General features: G+C 56.6%; 1 protein-coding gene across 1 annotated transcript in view; it reads right to left on the bottom strand.

Moving 5' to 3' along the window:
• Positions 1-3,048: 3,048 nt before the first annotated feature.
• The window catches only part of MYOCD (myocardin), a gene marked incomplete at both ends in the record, with an annotated part of 106,759 nt that continues 95,500 nt past the window's right edge, over positions 3,049-14,307 (bottom strand). Inside the window, 8 exons of the mRNA XM_080356482.1 lie at positions 3,049-3,617; positions 4,235-4,292; positions 5,352-5,465; positions 8,243-9,199; positions 10,362-10,515; positions 10,876-11,138; positions 11,632-11,757; positions 12,660-12,835. Coding sequence (XP_080212608.1) covers positions 3,049-3,617; positions 4,235-4,292; positions 5,352-5,465; positions 8,243-9,199; positions 10,362-10,515; positions 10,876-11,138; positions 11,632-11,757; positions 12,660-12,835 — 2,417 coding nt within the window. The remainder of the gene's footprint in view (positions 3,618-4,234; positions 4,293-5,351; positions 5,466-8,242; positions 9,200-10,361; positions 10,516-10,875; positions 11,139-11,631; positions 11,758-12,659; positions 12,836-14,307) is intronic.

A 14,307-nucleotide genomic window follows, 5' to 3' on the forward strand; every position in this document is an offset into this window, starting at 1 on the left:
CAGGGGCTTTTGGGCTCGCCTGCATTGCAGGGGTCTGCGATGGGCATGGTCCTGACTCTGCTGCCTCCTCACCCTCCTCACACCCAAAGGCACAGGGTACCCTGCTGAGCCCAGAAGCTGCAACTCCTGGTAAAACTCGCCCCGGTCTTTGCCTTTTAAAATGGGAGGTGGGCAGCACGACCTGCCAGCTGCTCTTCTGCAGGAGGAACAGCACAGGCAGGCTGTCCTCGACAGGCAGACAGGACAGGTGAGGGATCCATCAGTATTCCTGACCGAGGCTCGCCTTCTCTTCCTCTGAGTAACCATAACCTGGCTCAGTCCAGGCTGTTTATTAGAACACAATTTTTTGCAGAGTGTGGTTCAGAGATTAAATGATGTCCACAGGAGCTAGTTATTTTTTCATCTTCATCCCTTTAGATTCACTTCTGCAATGTCTTGGCACTGTTTCACCTTTTAAGCCCATCTGTGGACACACACAGGCATTTCTTCCCTGCAAACGGGTAGGTGAATGTCCTGGGAACCTCTTTTTAATCAAAGGAAAGATGTGATGAATCTGGAAACCAACACTAATGGGTATCAGGCAGAAGGAACCAGAGTCCCCCGGGGGAGAGCTCTGCAGCCGCTTGCTTGCGCCAAAAGTAGGTTCAGACGCAGGGGCGCTCTGCCCCTGCCCACCCCGTGCCCAGCGCCCCGCAGCCCTCCAGCCCATCGCTGCCAGAGCTCAGCTGCTGGAAAATGCAAAGGGTTTGGGCAGCGTGTCAACCGCTGCCTTTGAAGGAGACACTGACCCGAGGAGCAGGGTTTGCAGGAGAACGAAGTGAAACCAAAGCCAATGGAAGAAAAAGCCTTCGGAAACAGGAGAATCCAGTGAGCTGGTTTAGAAATCTTCCAGGTGAAACTGTTGCTGTGAAAGAAATACTGCTCTCACAAGGACTGCAGCTGGGCCGGGATGTGGAGCTGATACCAAAGGGTTGCAGCTGGGACAGCTGTGGCTGCTCCAGATGGCAAAATCAAACAGCAAACTGAGAGCAGACACATGGCAAGACAAAGGGGTTTTTAATAATGGTGGTGTTGCTGGTAACATAGGTAAGGAAATGTGCTTGCTTACAAGTTTGAAGCTGACAGCATCCCTTTAAATAAGGAAATACATTTGCTGAGAGGAGAAAAGTTATTAGGAAAGCCCTGTACAACGATGCAGTGTAGTAGCTAACACTACGCTGTTTCAAGTGCTATTAATATTCTCCATGGACCGGCTTCGAAAAATCTCTTACTTAGAAAAAGAAATTCTTTAAAAAAAATGCAACCTGTGATCATCTATCCTAGCGGTGCACTGTGACCATTTGTACAATAGAAAAGTGGTGCTTTAAATAGTGAGTTGAAAGCTACTGCCATGTGCTTTATACAGCATGCACCAGCGCCACGACCCGAGACACAGCCGGGGCTGCAGAGCGCCCGGTAGCTCCAGCGTCCCCGGGGAGAGACCGCAGGGACACGGCCGGGCTGCCCGCGGGCCCCTCGTGCCGGACCTGCTCCCCAGCCACTGCGTCTCCGACGTGCTGTCCTTCCAGTAACACAAATATTAAATACGCTCAGTCTGTAAATAGTTTAACAATCTTTGTCAGCAATAATATTTACTTTGGCAAAACCAGAATTGCAAAGAAGTAGACGTGTCCGTCAAACACTCTGCAGCAAGTTCTTTGGTGGAAGCCAAGAGGTGAAGCGAAGGCTCCGTCTTGCTAGAGCCTGAGGAAGTATATTGCACAGAGACTCACAGGAGAAATGCTGGTGACTTCAAATGGGAGACCTCACTGCAGGAGAGCATCCATCTCTGCCGGCTTCAGGAGAACAAGCTCCTCCAGGCTCAGTGATTCACAGCTGTTCTCCGATGGCCTTGCTCTGGGCTGAGAGAGCAGGGACGCTGGAGTGACTTGGGGAGAAGGGGATCCCTGCTGGGGATCAGGGAGGAATAGGAAGAAGGGTGGAAGGATGGGTGGCAGAGAAGTGGAGGCAACAAAAGCAGACGCTCGCACAAAAGCGCAGCCAACCAACGACCCGCTCAGCCCTGCCCCACCTGCAGGTCACTGAATGCCTGTTTCTGGCTCCCCCTGCTTCCACGGTGGTGGAGATGCATCCTGACTTCTGGTTCTGCAAAGCCTGGCTGTATTTTCTGTATGACTTGCTTCTACCTTGGACCAAAACACATGACACATCTCTTCATCTGTACCACACTAGCTGGGACATGGCAGCTCCACCAGGATGCCACGTCCCTTCGATACCTGAACCTACAACCTGAGCAGCTGTCTCAAACATCCAGAGCTCACAGCCTCCAGCCTGATTCAGTTCAGACCGCGGCCAGGATGGCTCCTGGGCTGTCAGCCCCCCAGGCACCATGTGGACATGACAAGGTGCCACCACGAACGTTCGTCTCCATCTCACATCCACCTGCAGCAGAGCTATGCAGGGCCTGAGCAACGCAGCTTTGGGTGCAGGAGGAGGGAAGGAAGGTGAGCCTGGCTGTGGGAAGGGTGACTGTCACCTTGGCTGGGCAGAGCGTCCTGCTCCCACACCCCCGGCCTGGGCACAGCCAGGTGAGCCCAGCAGGATTTCCTAAAGGGCTGGATGGGCAGGAGAGGAGTAGAGGAGAGCACAGAAATGGGCTCTCCGTGATCTCCCATTTCCCACCCAGGTGAGGGCTCCTCACCACACAGTTTTGACATAAGCTGCTCCAGTTCTCACGAGAGTGACTGCTAAAACTGCGGGGAAAAAAGATAAAAGAAACAATACTGAAGTTCTTGACAATCTAAAGAAGTAGTGTTAAAGGCACTGGTGTTGTCTGTGAGGACGTGTTGATAGATGAAAACCAAAGTACCAGATCTGTTGTGCTGTCAGTTCGCAGTAACTGGTAATTCAAACAAGTTTCTATTCTGGGAAAATGACTCCAGTTTCCCCTGGATGCGTCACATTAGCCCCGTGTGTTCTCCAGCATGACAGAAAGGCTGTGCTGGCTGCTGCGGGCATCGCAGTATCCTGCCTCCACCACCCTCCCTTTCACCACTGCTGCAGGTGCAGGTCCATGCTGGTGTTTAGATTGAGATCAGTAACATCTAGGAAATCAATGTTGAAGATGCTGGGACCCGCGGGGGTGAGCGAGCCGAAGCCGGTGGCGGAGCTCGGGGGAGTGAGGTCCAGCCACTCCATTGTTTCCCACGGAGACTCAGTGAAACTCATGTGTAAACTGGAGCCATCAGCAGGGGAAGGGGAGAGCTGGGTTTCCATGGGTGACAGAGGAGTCTGTAAAATCTCCTGGGAGGTGAGCAGTTCATCTCCAGCTTTGCCAGAGAAGCCCTCTATCATCCCTTCAAAGTGGGACTCTTCTCCCCCCATCTTCAGCAGGGAGATTTCACTGACCCTCCCCAGGGGGCTGTGGGCGTTCAGGAGAACCTCGAGGTGGGTGTCGCTGCTGCCCGGACAGTGCTCGAAGGGAAGCTGGGCTGAGGAGACCTGCTCGAAGGGGGCAGATGACTTCGGGAGAGAAGCGCTGGAGTTCCCTGTAGACACGGTTATCTGAGGTACTTTCTGGAGGCAGGACCGATCTTCCTTGGCATTGGCAGGCATTTCTGTTAACAAATGAGAAGGGTTTGAGGGGCTCTGGCAGTGCCCACCACTGCTGGGCACAGGGGCACCACCGCCGCCCCCCAGATGGGCTCTTGGGCCTGTATATGGAGACCTGCTCCCCCCTCAATCCCCTTGGCATTGCTTGCCCACCCTCCCTGGGGGAAGCCTCGTGTGTTCCTGCTTTCTGACCTTGACTCCCCTGGTTTTGAACATGGTCCCCAGGGCACAAGCACTGGCAGCTGTCCCCATGGGGCTGAGTGTGGGAAAGCCCACTCAGCACTCTGCAGAGGGGAGGGCACCAGCAGTGCCATATGCTGGAGGTGGCACTGGGAATGGTGTGGGACTCTGGGGGGGTCTGTGTAGGAACGGGGCTGGCAGTGCTGTGCACGGGGCTGCTCCCACCGTCCCGTCTCTGTGCACAGTCTGCACAGGCGATGCCCAAGCCTGAACCTGCAGGGGTCCAATGTGCTTTTGGATTCAATCTCAGCAGCTGCTGGCACAGGAAGGACAAATGGAAGCTGTGCTCAACTCCAGCAGCTCTGCTGGGTGCACTGAGCCCCACGGACCACAGCTGTCCTGGAGGGAAAGCCCTGGAGGGGAACAGGGAAGCAGTGCATACCTCCACTCTCAATCAGCACATCCAGGAGCTCGTCCATCTGCTGACTTCGTGTTATCTGCTGCAGCAAACGACAAAGAGGAGAGTAGAGGGCGTTAGGAGGAGAGTCCCTCCAGCCACAAGCCAGGTAGGTGGCTCTAGACCCCACAAAGGGCTTTCTCCCATGCAGGAGAGATGACACTCTAGCACGAGGCTGGCAGTGGCTTCCAGGTGAGCACTGAGGGGCCCTGGGACAGGCATGGCTGATCCAGGGAGCACAGCGGCAGGTCCCCCCATCCTGCCGCCAACCCTCTGCTCAGCGGCCATCAAAGGATGCCTCTTCCCAGGGCCGTCAGGACACAACCAACTTTTTGGACCCAGCACCTTGCACTGGCATGTACCTCCTTGCACTCCCTGCAGCTCCCTGGGGGCAACACATCATTGTCCTCCTCTCTCTGACTAGAGACCGGAAGGAGTTTCTGCCTCTCTCCCTGCCAGCCAGCATAAGCCTATTTTCATCACTGCCAACAGTATTGCTCTGTTTTCCTAAAGGCACCATCATGGCCAGCACTGAGGTTGCTGACAGACTCTCATGGGACGTAAGGGGTTCCTGGGTGATGGGAACAGTCCTTCCCGTGGGAACAGTGCTCCAGGATAAGGCTGAAGATGGCAGATGGCACAGCGCAGGGCACTTCGGAATGGGCTAAAGAGGGAAGGCAAGGTTTCCTGGTGACTTGGGAGTGCTCAAGAGTCTGTTTCTCACACAGCACTGAGCACCCCAAAGAAGAGTACACTGAAGTCACAGAATCACAGGATGTTAAGGATTGGAAGGGACCTCAAAAGATCATCTAGTATTTGTGTGGGATGGCAAGACCCTGGGGTGGACTTGTGCCTTTCATCTGTGCTTCATTCTGTGCTTTTCTGCACAGAAGACACTATCCCATCCAGCACGGTGTCTGGCTGCTCTGTGGCAGTCATTCAGCAACAAGCTCTTCAAGAAAAGCCCATTCCTTATGGGAACAGGCTTGTTTTACCCAGAGAACCCATAACGGGTTGTAACTGCTGCAGGTGAGCTACATTAACCACATAAGAACACCCTGCGCAGCCCTTGTCCTATAGAAAATAAAAACCATGCAGTTACCTGCTTTACTGCATCCTCATAGGGTGGAGGCTGCTTTACCTCTGAGAGGGCTGGGCTTGGCTTACAAAAACTTGGGGATGGAATAGAAAACTTTTGACCTGCCTGCATAGCCATCTGCATGGGGGAAATACAGGGAAACTGAATCAATGCACAGGGATGCACAGTGGGAGGCCCAGCTCTCTGTTGAAGCCAGAGTGGTGCCAGGGAAGTGAATGATTTTGTGGGTCAAATCAGCTCAAAAAAAGTGCCAGGCTGCTAGGCTAGAGAGAGGGAGGTGATCTGGCTCTGTCAGCCCAGCTCTGAGACACAGGGTCAGGCTGGCCTGCGGATGCTGCCAGGGCACAGGCACGATGCCACTGAGCATCCTGGTGCTTGGTCCACATGAACATGCAGAGCAAGTGGGAGAGAGAAGTTGCTGCTGGTGGTCAGCTGCACCCAGCGCTTCTCCAGCTGCCTGCCAGCCCCTCTGCTGGGGACCTCTCCGTCACCACCTCTCCAGGGATCTCATCGAGTCCAGGCCTGGGAAGATCCCTTAATGGACTCACTGCCAGGCCAGCACCCAGCCCTTCCCTGTGCCAAACATCTGCATATCAGTGTCAGCTCTTTGCCAGTCCCTGCTTCCAGAAGGGACCTTATCTGAAGGTCCAGCGCTTGCCAGCTGCTGCCCCCATCACTCCTAGGCCCACGTGTGCCCTTCTCCACCGCCTGGCCACAGCTGCCTGTCCCATGAGAGCCAGTGCTGGGGGACACAGCGTGGCTTTGGCAGGCGGGTTGGATCCAGAGGTGGATCCCAGGCAGTGGTGAGGACACTCAGGCGTGCACATCCTGGTCACCTTTCTGTGGAGGGCAGCTGGGAGGAACAGTGTCTCAGGTGTGGCGGGGACGGCACTGTAACGCTGGGCAAAGAGAAGGAGCTGCTCCTGCCCTGGGAGTCCCTTGCAGGCAGCAGAATGCCGAGGATCAGAGGTGTCTCACCCAGGAGGAGGTACAGGACACCTCCCTTCACTGCTTGTGCTCGGGCATCGAGAAAGGAGCTGGCGATGCCCCCGAGGTGTCGGTGCTCCCTGCTGATGTTCACTGACCACTGCCCAGTCATGCAGGTCAGCCCCGCTGCCTTTCTGGGAGTATTAGCCTACAGCACTGAGCCTGTCCTACCCACAGCTCTGCCCCACTGCCCAGCTCACCCATAGTGCTGCTCCCCACTGCCCAGCTCACCCACAGCTTTGCCCCACTGCCCAGCTCACCCACAGCCTGCTCCCCACTGCCCAGCTCGCCCCAGCAGTGAGCCCCACTGGCCCCTCACCCCGGCAGCACTGCACCCACTGCCCACTCCACTGGCAGCACCCAGTTTCTCTGCACCTCTCTCCCTCTCCCTGTTGCCCACCTCAGTGTCAGTGCTGTGTGACACCCACCCATGTCACCCATCTCACCATCCTCTGAATGGCTTAGAGCCCACACTGCAGCCCCTTTCTGCCACCTTGCAGCAACACCCCCCTACCCAGCTCCTGCTGCCCACTGCTCTGTGTGCTCACTGCCAATCCTGAGCTTCCCTGCTCCAGTGCCTGTTGTTTCCCAGCAGCTGTTGCTCTGCTGTGCGGCTGTTGTGCGCTCAGTGTGCACTTGTTGTACGTCTTTCCTGAATACAGTGTGTGTGGCTTGCACCACTGTGTGCGTTTTACAGACTGTGCAATAGGTATTGCTGCTGCCTGGCAAACTCTGGTAGGCTGTTGAGATGAACTGCGACTGTGATCAGCAACAACTTGTGCTGCTTTTGCATGTTGGCAACGCGTGCCCCTCTTCAAGCTTTCGTACCGGTCCAGAGGGCTGAGTAAAGACTGGTAGATGCTGAAGGGACAGCTCTCTTTTGTGCTGGTTTCCTTGTGGGGAGGCATGAGCTCTATCTGACTGCAGACCCCAATTGCAAGCCCTGCTCTATCTTCCCAAGAAAAGACTTCTCATAGGACTGGGGTAACTGCCTTCCTTCAACTTATTGGTCCAAATCCCTCACACACTGCTAGGAACCTCTCAGCAAGACGCTGAAAAGCCCTCCAGCACTGCAGAAGGGCTCTCCCAGGGGTCTAGGAACCTCTGCCAGGGCTCTCCCAAGGGCTGAGGAGTCTGTGCTGGTGCTTTGCCACTGTGGATAGAGCTTTTCCAGGGCTCCATGGGGCAGAGGGAGCTGCGCCAGGGCTTCCCTGGGGTGGAGGGAGCCATGCCAGGGCTCCATGGGGCAGACGGTGCTGTGCCAGAACTCCCCCTGAGGGGAGAGGCAGCTGAGATAGGGCTCTTTTAGGGCAGAAGAAGCTGTGCCAATGCTCCCCCAGGACAGAGGGAGATGTGCCAAGACTCCTCCAGGGGCAGAGGGAGCTGTGCCAGATCTCTGCAGGGCAGAGGGAGCTGTGCCAGGACTCTTCCAGGACACAGAGATCTTTGCCAGTGCTCACCCAGGGGTAGAGAGAGCTGTGCTGGGGTCCCCTGGGGAAGAGGGGAGCTGTGCCAGTGCTCCCCCCTGGACAGAAGGAGCTGTGCTGGGGCTCCATGGGACAGAAGGAGCTGTGCAGGGGCTCTGTGGGGCAGAAGGAGCTGTGCTGGGGCTCCATGGGCCATGGGAGCTGTGCTGTGATCCCCCAGGGCAAGCGGGTGCGGTGGCAGCAGGGCTCCCCAGGAAGTTCCCTGCACAGGACCCTGCAGTGCCATCAGCTCCCACCCCGTTGTCTCTCTGCGCTACTCTCTGCCTTTCCAGGCAGCCCCACATGCTGCCACGGCTACCCACCGTGGGTGCCAGCAGCCCCAGTCTGATAGGAAAGGACTCAAACTGGGATGTTTGACTGACTCCCCACAGACACCAGTGTGTTCACCACTGCAATGCCATCCAGGTGCTCTCCACTTACCGATGCTGTGCGAAGGCAACTGTTGGTCTGTGGGGACCCGCTGCGCCCTTCTGCCTGTGAGCCAGGGGACACCGAGAGGAGATAGTGGCTGTTGGGGGATGGTGGCAGGCTGATGTGCTGGGGGCTCTTCGCAGCCCCCAGTGGGGAGTGCTGGGGGGAGCACTGCGGGCTCAGGAATGTCGAGGAGGTGATGGTGCTTTGCCCTGTAGGCTCCAAGCAGTGGCTATTTACAATGTGAGGCAGCTGCGGCACCCCACAGTTACTCAACTTATCCGAGCTGCTGGCTTGGCCTTTCAAGGCAGTTTGTTTGGATGCAAACGGACAGCTGGACACTGCATTTTCTTGCTTGATGGGGACACCAAAGAAATGCTGAGCAGGCTGCTGCTGCTTCTCTTCAAGGCCATTGCTTCTCTTTCGCTTCTGGAGCTGCATCCGTAGCTCTTCCACCTGCCTCTGCTCTTGCTGCAGCTTCCACGTCAGTTCATTGATAACCTTCTGCTTCTCCACCAGCATCTTGTCTTTCTCTGTGTCGATCCCTTCCAGCTCCAGCTGGATGCTCCCTCCATTCATGCTGCTCATGAGGCTTTCTTCAGCATTGCCATGAACGGGAGATGGCTGGAGACCAAACTGTGGAGAAGACATGGGCCCGTCGTTGAATGTGTCTGGCAAAGAGCCGCTCACAGAGAGATCGGAGGAGGCTGGAGAGATGGGTGGGGTGGAGCTGGTGCTGCCAAAGTGGTAGAAGCCATTTGATAACATGTTGGTGGAGGACTGTGACTGGTAACTTGACAGGGTGCTTGTCGGAGTGACTGGGAAGGTGACGGTGGTGATCTCACTGAAGTTTGGCACCGTGTTGCTGCCGCACTCCTGGAAGGGTCGCAGCCGTTCCATCAGAGCTGTTTTGGTACCCGACACAGGCAGGCCTCGTATTCGGAGCTGCTGTCTCAGTTCTGACACCTAGAAGGAAAATCACCAATGATCAGTTCCAATGGCAGATGAGCCCTTTAGAAACCCAGCATTCCTAACAAGGAGCCACAGATCAGAGGCTTCCAGCTTTCTGCTTTAAAGCTCTGACCCCCTAGGGTCACTGTTTCACCTGCAGTCACCATGCACAGCCCTGACCACTGCACATTTTGCAGGACCTTGACCTTTCTTAACAGGAAAAGTTTCTTTCTTCTTCCAGGAGCTGTGACTGCGCTCCATGAACCAGCAGTGGTCCTTGGGCCATGGAGGTCACCCAAGATTCTCTTCCTAGCAGTAGGTTTCTACATGAGCAGAGGACTTCTACACAAACCAGGAACTAGCCGATGGCATCCTCTAGCTCAGAGAATGTGACCATGTACCTTGGAGACAGATAAAACAGTTCAGACATCTGAGCTGGGGCATCACTATGGCCAAACTCGTGTTATTTTTACATCATCTTACTTCTTTCTCTTAATAATGAGTATTGTCCCCAGGTCTCCGCTCCTAAAATGTCTCAGCCTTCCCCACGGCTGAGGCTCCATTAGCAAAGTGTAAAAGAACCACTGATGGGAGTGATCCTCCCTTATGCCCGGCCTGTCTTGCCTGCATGACAGATTTAGGTACTGCTCAAAGCAGTGCTCGTGACTGCAGACTCAAGGAGATTCCTGCTTGTGCAAAGAGCCGAGCTGGCCTGGCTGCAGTGACTACTGAGAAGCTGAGTCACCAAGTAGAGGCCATGCTGACATCCCAGCTTGTGGCTGGTCTGCTAGCATCATCCGTGATGTTCACCACAAAACCACAGAAAGTCTGGAGCCATGAGCTGCAGGAGCAGTAGCACAGATCCTCCTTTAGACCTTGACCTGAGGGCCTGACCTGCAGCCATCTCAAGTTACACCTGAGGTTTGCTGACACATGCCCTGGAACAGAAACCTGCAGAGCAGCAAACCCATGTTTTCAGCTGCCGTCATGGTGACCAGTTCCCGGCCTCGCATGATGTACTGGGTTTGCTCACAGCGTGGTGGTTTCAGTTTGCTGATCTGAAACACACATTCACCCTCGGCCAGCTCAGGCTGTGGCACTACATTGCACACTTCAGGGGTAGCAAAGCACGTTCAGGCTATGAGATTCTGCTCCCGTGGTGACAGTTTGTACTCACTTTTAGATCATCCAGGTTAGATGGCAGAGGGCCTGGCTTGATAGATGAGACACAAGTCTGGCCTGAAAAGGTGGTTTTCACAGGAGAAAGGGGGGTGTTGTTGACAGAAGTTGATGAAGAATTTGAACTTTTGACCATTTGTTCATTTGATTGCCTGAAATAACATAGGAGAGTTGGGTTAACTTGTCTGCTCCCCTGTGGTCTCTGTACCCCATGTACCATCTCTCTGCTCCCTCGGGGCTGCTGTCTGCTGTGTGGGACCTGAGGGACCACTAACCCCATGGAAAACCCAGTCAGGCTGCAAGGAGATTGCTAGTGACCCACCAGCAGGTTACAGGTGCTCCAGCCAGCTCACAAAGCCGGAATAGCTTTGCAGGAGACTGTGCTATGTTCCCAAGCTCTTGTGTTTCACTTACATGCATCTATACCCCTTACACTAGCCCAAATGGCTACAGGAAAGGAAAGTTTGGAGGGAGACAGGGCTAAACCATGCTACTGGCACATTGCCACTCACTTTAGCTGGCCTTGGTGCATCCCTGGGTAGCTGAAGTGCTGCTGCTGCTGCTGTTGCTGCTGCTGCTGCTGGCTGAGGATCTGGAGCTGCAGGAATAGCTGCTGCTGCTGGAGGAGTCGGGCATATGCAGAGTCCATGGGTGGAGGAGACTTCTCTGCCTTCTGGTCTGGAGGGATGTACTGATGATACTTCAGCTTCTTCACCTTGGGCTTGGTGTCCTTGGGCTTTTTGTGACGGTTCTTGCTATCACTGGATGATTTGGACTGTTGGTCCAAGAAGGAAAGGAATTAGATGGGAAAAGAGCTTCTATCACCCCGTGATAACTCAGAGGCTTGGGACAGAGAGCAGCAGCTCCTACGGACACTCTGGCACTCCAGCTCCAAGAGGTGCTGAGCCTGCACATGGGGGACTCCCTCAGGGTCACGTTTCATCTCAGTTGTGCCGGAGAGCACATGAGATGGAGAACGGTCCTTCTTGTCTGGAAGATATTTCAGTGTTGCCTTGTATCTCCTACTCCTAGCCCCAGGGGACATTTCCAGGGTAGGACCTAAGCGACCACCTCTCACAGGATGCAAAATCAGTCTAATAGCAGTTTTTGACAATAAAGTTTGTCTCTCTGCATTATTTCAAGCCTTAAGAACAACCCCCCAGACCTCCCACATGTGGGGTGCAGCACAGGGGCACTACAGGCTGGGACAGAGCTGGGTGTCCTGGGCTCACTCCCTCTCCCGAGGGGCCTGGAGGGACAGGTGTTACCTTCACGGCGGAGGTCACCGGGAGCGGTGGGCTCTCCTGACCCGCTGCCTGCTTGGGGCTGTCGCACCGGCTGCCTTGCCCCGACGCCGGCTCCGGTGCATGGCCATCGGTGCTGTGGGGGTGATCCTGCCAGGGAGAGGTGAGCACGTGATGGGAGAGGGGATGTGGGGCCGCTGCCTGGGGCTGGCCAGCACAGATGGCATCTGCCCACAGGGGGCACATGGTGGCCCATTGCCCCTGCCTCATGTCTTCCTCAGTCCCTCAATCCATCCCACATGCCTCAGTCCATCCTAGACCCCCATGTCTATCCCAGCCCACTACCACCACTTCTCCCGATCTATCCCATAGAATCACAGAGTCATAGAATCATTCTGGTTGGAAGAGATCCTTGAGATCCTTGAGATCATCAGCCACAGCCTCACTCTGGCACTGCCCCATGTCACTAAGAGCCTCATCTACACGTCTTCTAGACTCCTCCAGGGACGGTGACTCCAGCACTGCCCTGGGCAGCCTGTTCCAGTGCCCCACAGCCCTTTGGGGAAGAAATTGTTCCCCAGATCCAACCTCAACCTCCCCTGGTGCAACTTGAGGCCGTTTTCTCTGCTCCTGGCGCTTGTTCCCGGGGAGCAGAGCCCGACCCCCCCTGGCTCCAAGCTCCTTTCAGGTAGTTCAGAGATCAGAAGGACCCCCCTCAGGTCCTGTTCTCCAGCTGAACCCCCTAGTCCCCTCCCAGACCCACAGTCTCTCCAGTCCACCCCAAGCCCTTTCCATTCCACATCAGCCCTGTATCCCGGTTCTCCCTCAGCCCAGCCCAGTCGCCAGAGCCTGGCCACCTCAGTCAACTCCAGTTCACCCCAGTCTCCCCAGTCTCAGCCCAGTCTCTCCAGTCCCTCCGCCCCCCAGTCGCCCCGTTCCCCGGTCCGTCCCGGCCCCTCCCGCGCCGCTGCAGTCCCCGCTCCCGCCAGCAGGGGCCGCCGCAGCCCGAGTGCCGCTGCCGGGCCGGGCCCGCCCGGTGTCCTGGGCCGTACCTGGGCCGGCCCGGCGGGCGCGGCGGGGGCGGGCTCCGGGGCCTTGCTGCCGGCCACTGACTCGGTGGAGCCCGGCGAGTCCTCGCTCCTGGCCTGCTCGGGAGACAGCCCGTCATTGCTGCTGTCCTCCTCGAAAGCGAAGGCGTCGGCGGGCTTGGGGAAGCTGACCTGGGTGCCTGCCGGGGGAGAAGGGCGGCGGTCAAGGCTGGAAGGGGACGAGTGCGGCACGGGGAGCCTTGTGAGATGCCTCCGTGCCTGCCCACCTCCTCCAGACCCGGCCGAGGGTGGGTGTGGTGCTCGGAGGGCTCCAACAGCTCCTCCCATCCCAGCTGTGCCGGGGCAGCTCCTGCCCGTGTCCCCGCAGCCATGGCTGGCGGGACTGGAGGTGGCATCAGCTCCTGGCCCGTGCCGTGACCGTGTCACTCGAGACAGGGCGAGAGGAGGCCCTGGAGCCTGGGCCGCCAGGTGCGGCTGCACAGGGCTGTCCGGCCCCACTGCTGAGCTGATGCGGGGAGAAGGACGTTGGAGTCTCCCTCCCCATCAGCTGAGCATCCCGACCCCAAGGCCATACCACACATACCCTGTCCTCAGCAGAAGAACTAAGCTTGAAATCCACCCTGAGGGTGACCTATCTGTCCACAGTGCAACACCCGACATGTGTGGACACAGCCGCAGCTGAACTGAGGCTTCCAGATCCTGTCTCTGTGCAGAAGCTTCACCCGCACGCCATGCATCAAACTGCTGCCATTGCCTCCTCACTGCCCCAGACGTCACTTCTTCCCTCTGCAAAGCTCCCAGCACGCTATCTCCTAGTCAGATGGGCAAGAGCTCTTGACCCCTGGCTTCTGCTGATAAATAAAGTGCTGAAAAAGAAAAGGTCCCATGTGAGCCTCGAGAGGGCTGCAGGTGGGGGTAGAGGAAGGAGCAGCGTGGCCACGCTCGTAATCTCCTCATGCTTGAGTCTGGCATTTGTCAGGCAGCTTGGCATGCCGATAGCGAGGTGACAAATGGGGAAATAGGAAGGGCCCGGGGACAATCTTCCACCTGTCCCTGCTGAGGGTCTAGCAATGTGCACCTTCTCACTGCCTCACACCCTCCTGCTCTGACCCTGCCCCTATCTGAGAGATAAGGGTTATCTCTGCTCCCTCTGGCTGATGGTGCCGGGGTGGGGAGGGTGCAGGGAGCCCTGGCTCCCCACCCCAGGCTGCTGCCCAGCCAACACATGGGGTGGGGATGTGAGAGCAACTGCGTCCTGCGGAGTCTCTCGTCCCTGCTCTCCAGGGCATCAGGCTCCTCATCTGTCCCTGCAAACAGCGCCTGTCCCCTCTCTATCAGAGGCAGCACCCGAACTGGGTCTTCCCTGAAGAACAACAGCACTGCGTGATCTACGAGCTGGGCTGGGTGGGAGCTGCTCCCCAGGCAAGCGTGGGCATCCTCTCTCGGGGAAAAATGACACCAGACAAGGGGCACGGCTGGATCTGCAAGACTTGGGATGGAGTTTAATAAGCATATGATGAGAAATGGTGCCAAACCGGGAGCTCAAGGGACCCTCAGGACACAGCGGCAGCCTGGAGCACGACAGGAATGTGCTGCATCCTGCTGCTTGATACCAGGAGCCTGTGCCGGGTGGGAAATGCTGCCCTTATCT

This window comes from Nesoenas mayeri (genome assembly GCF_963082525.1).
Source record: "Nesoenas mayeri genome assembly, chromosome: 19".
Taxonomy (NCBI): Eukaryota; Metazoa; Chordata; class Aves; order Columbiformes; family Columbidae; genus Nesoenas; species Nesoenas mayeri.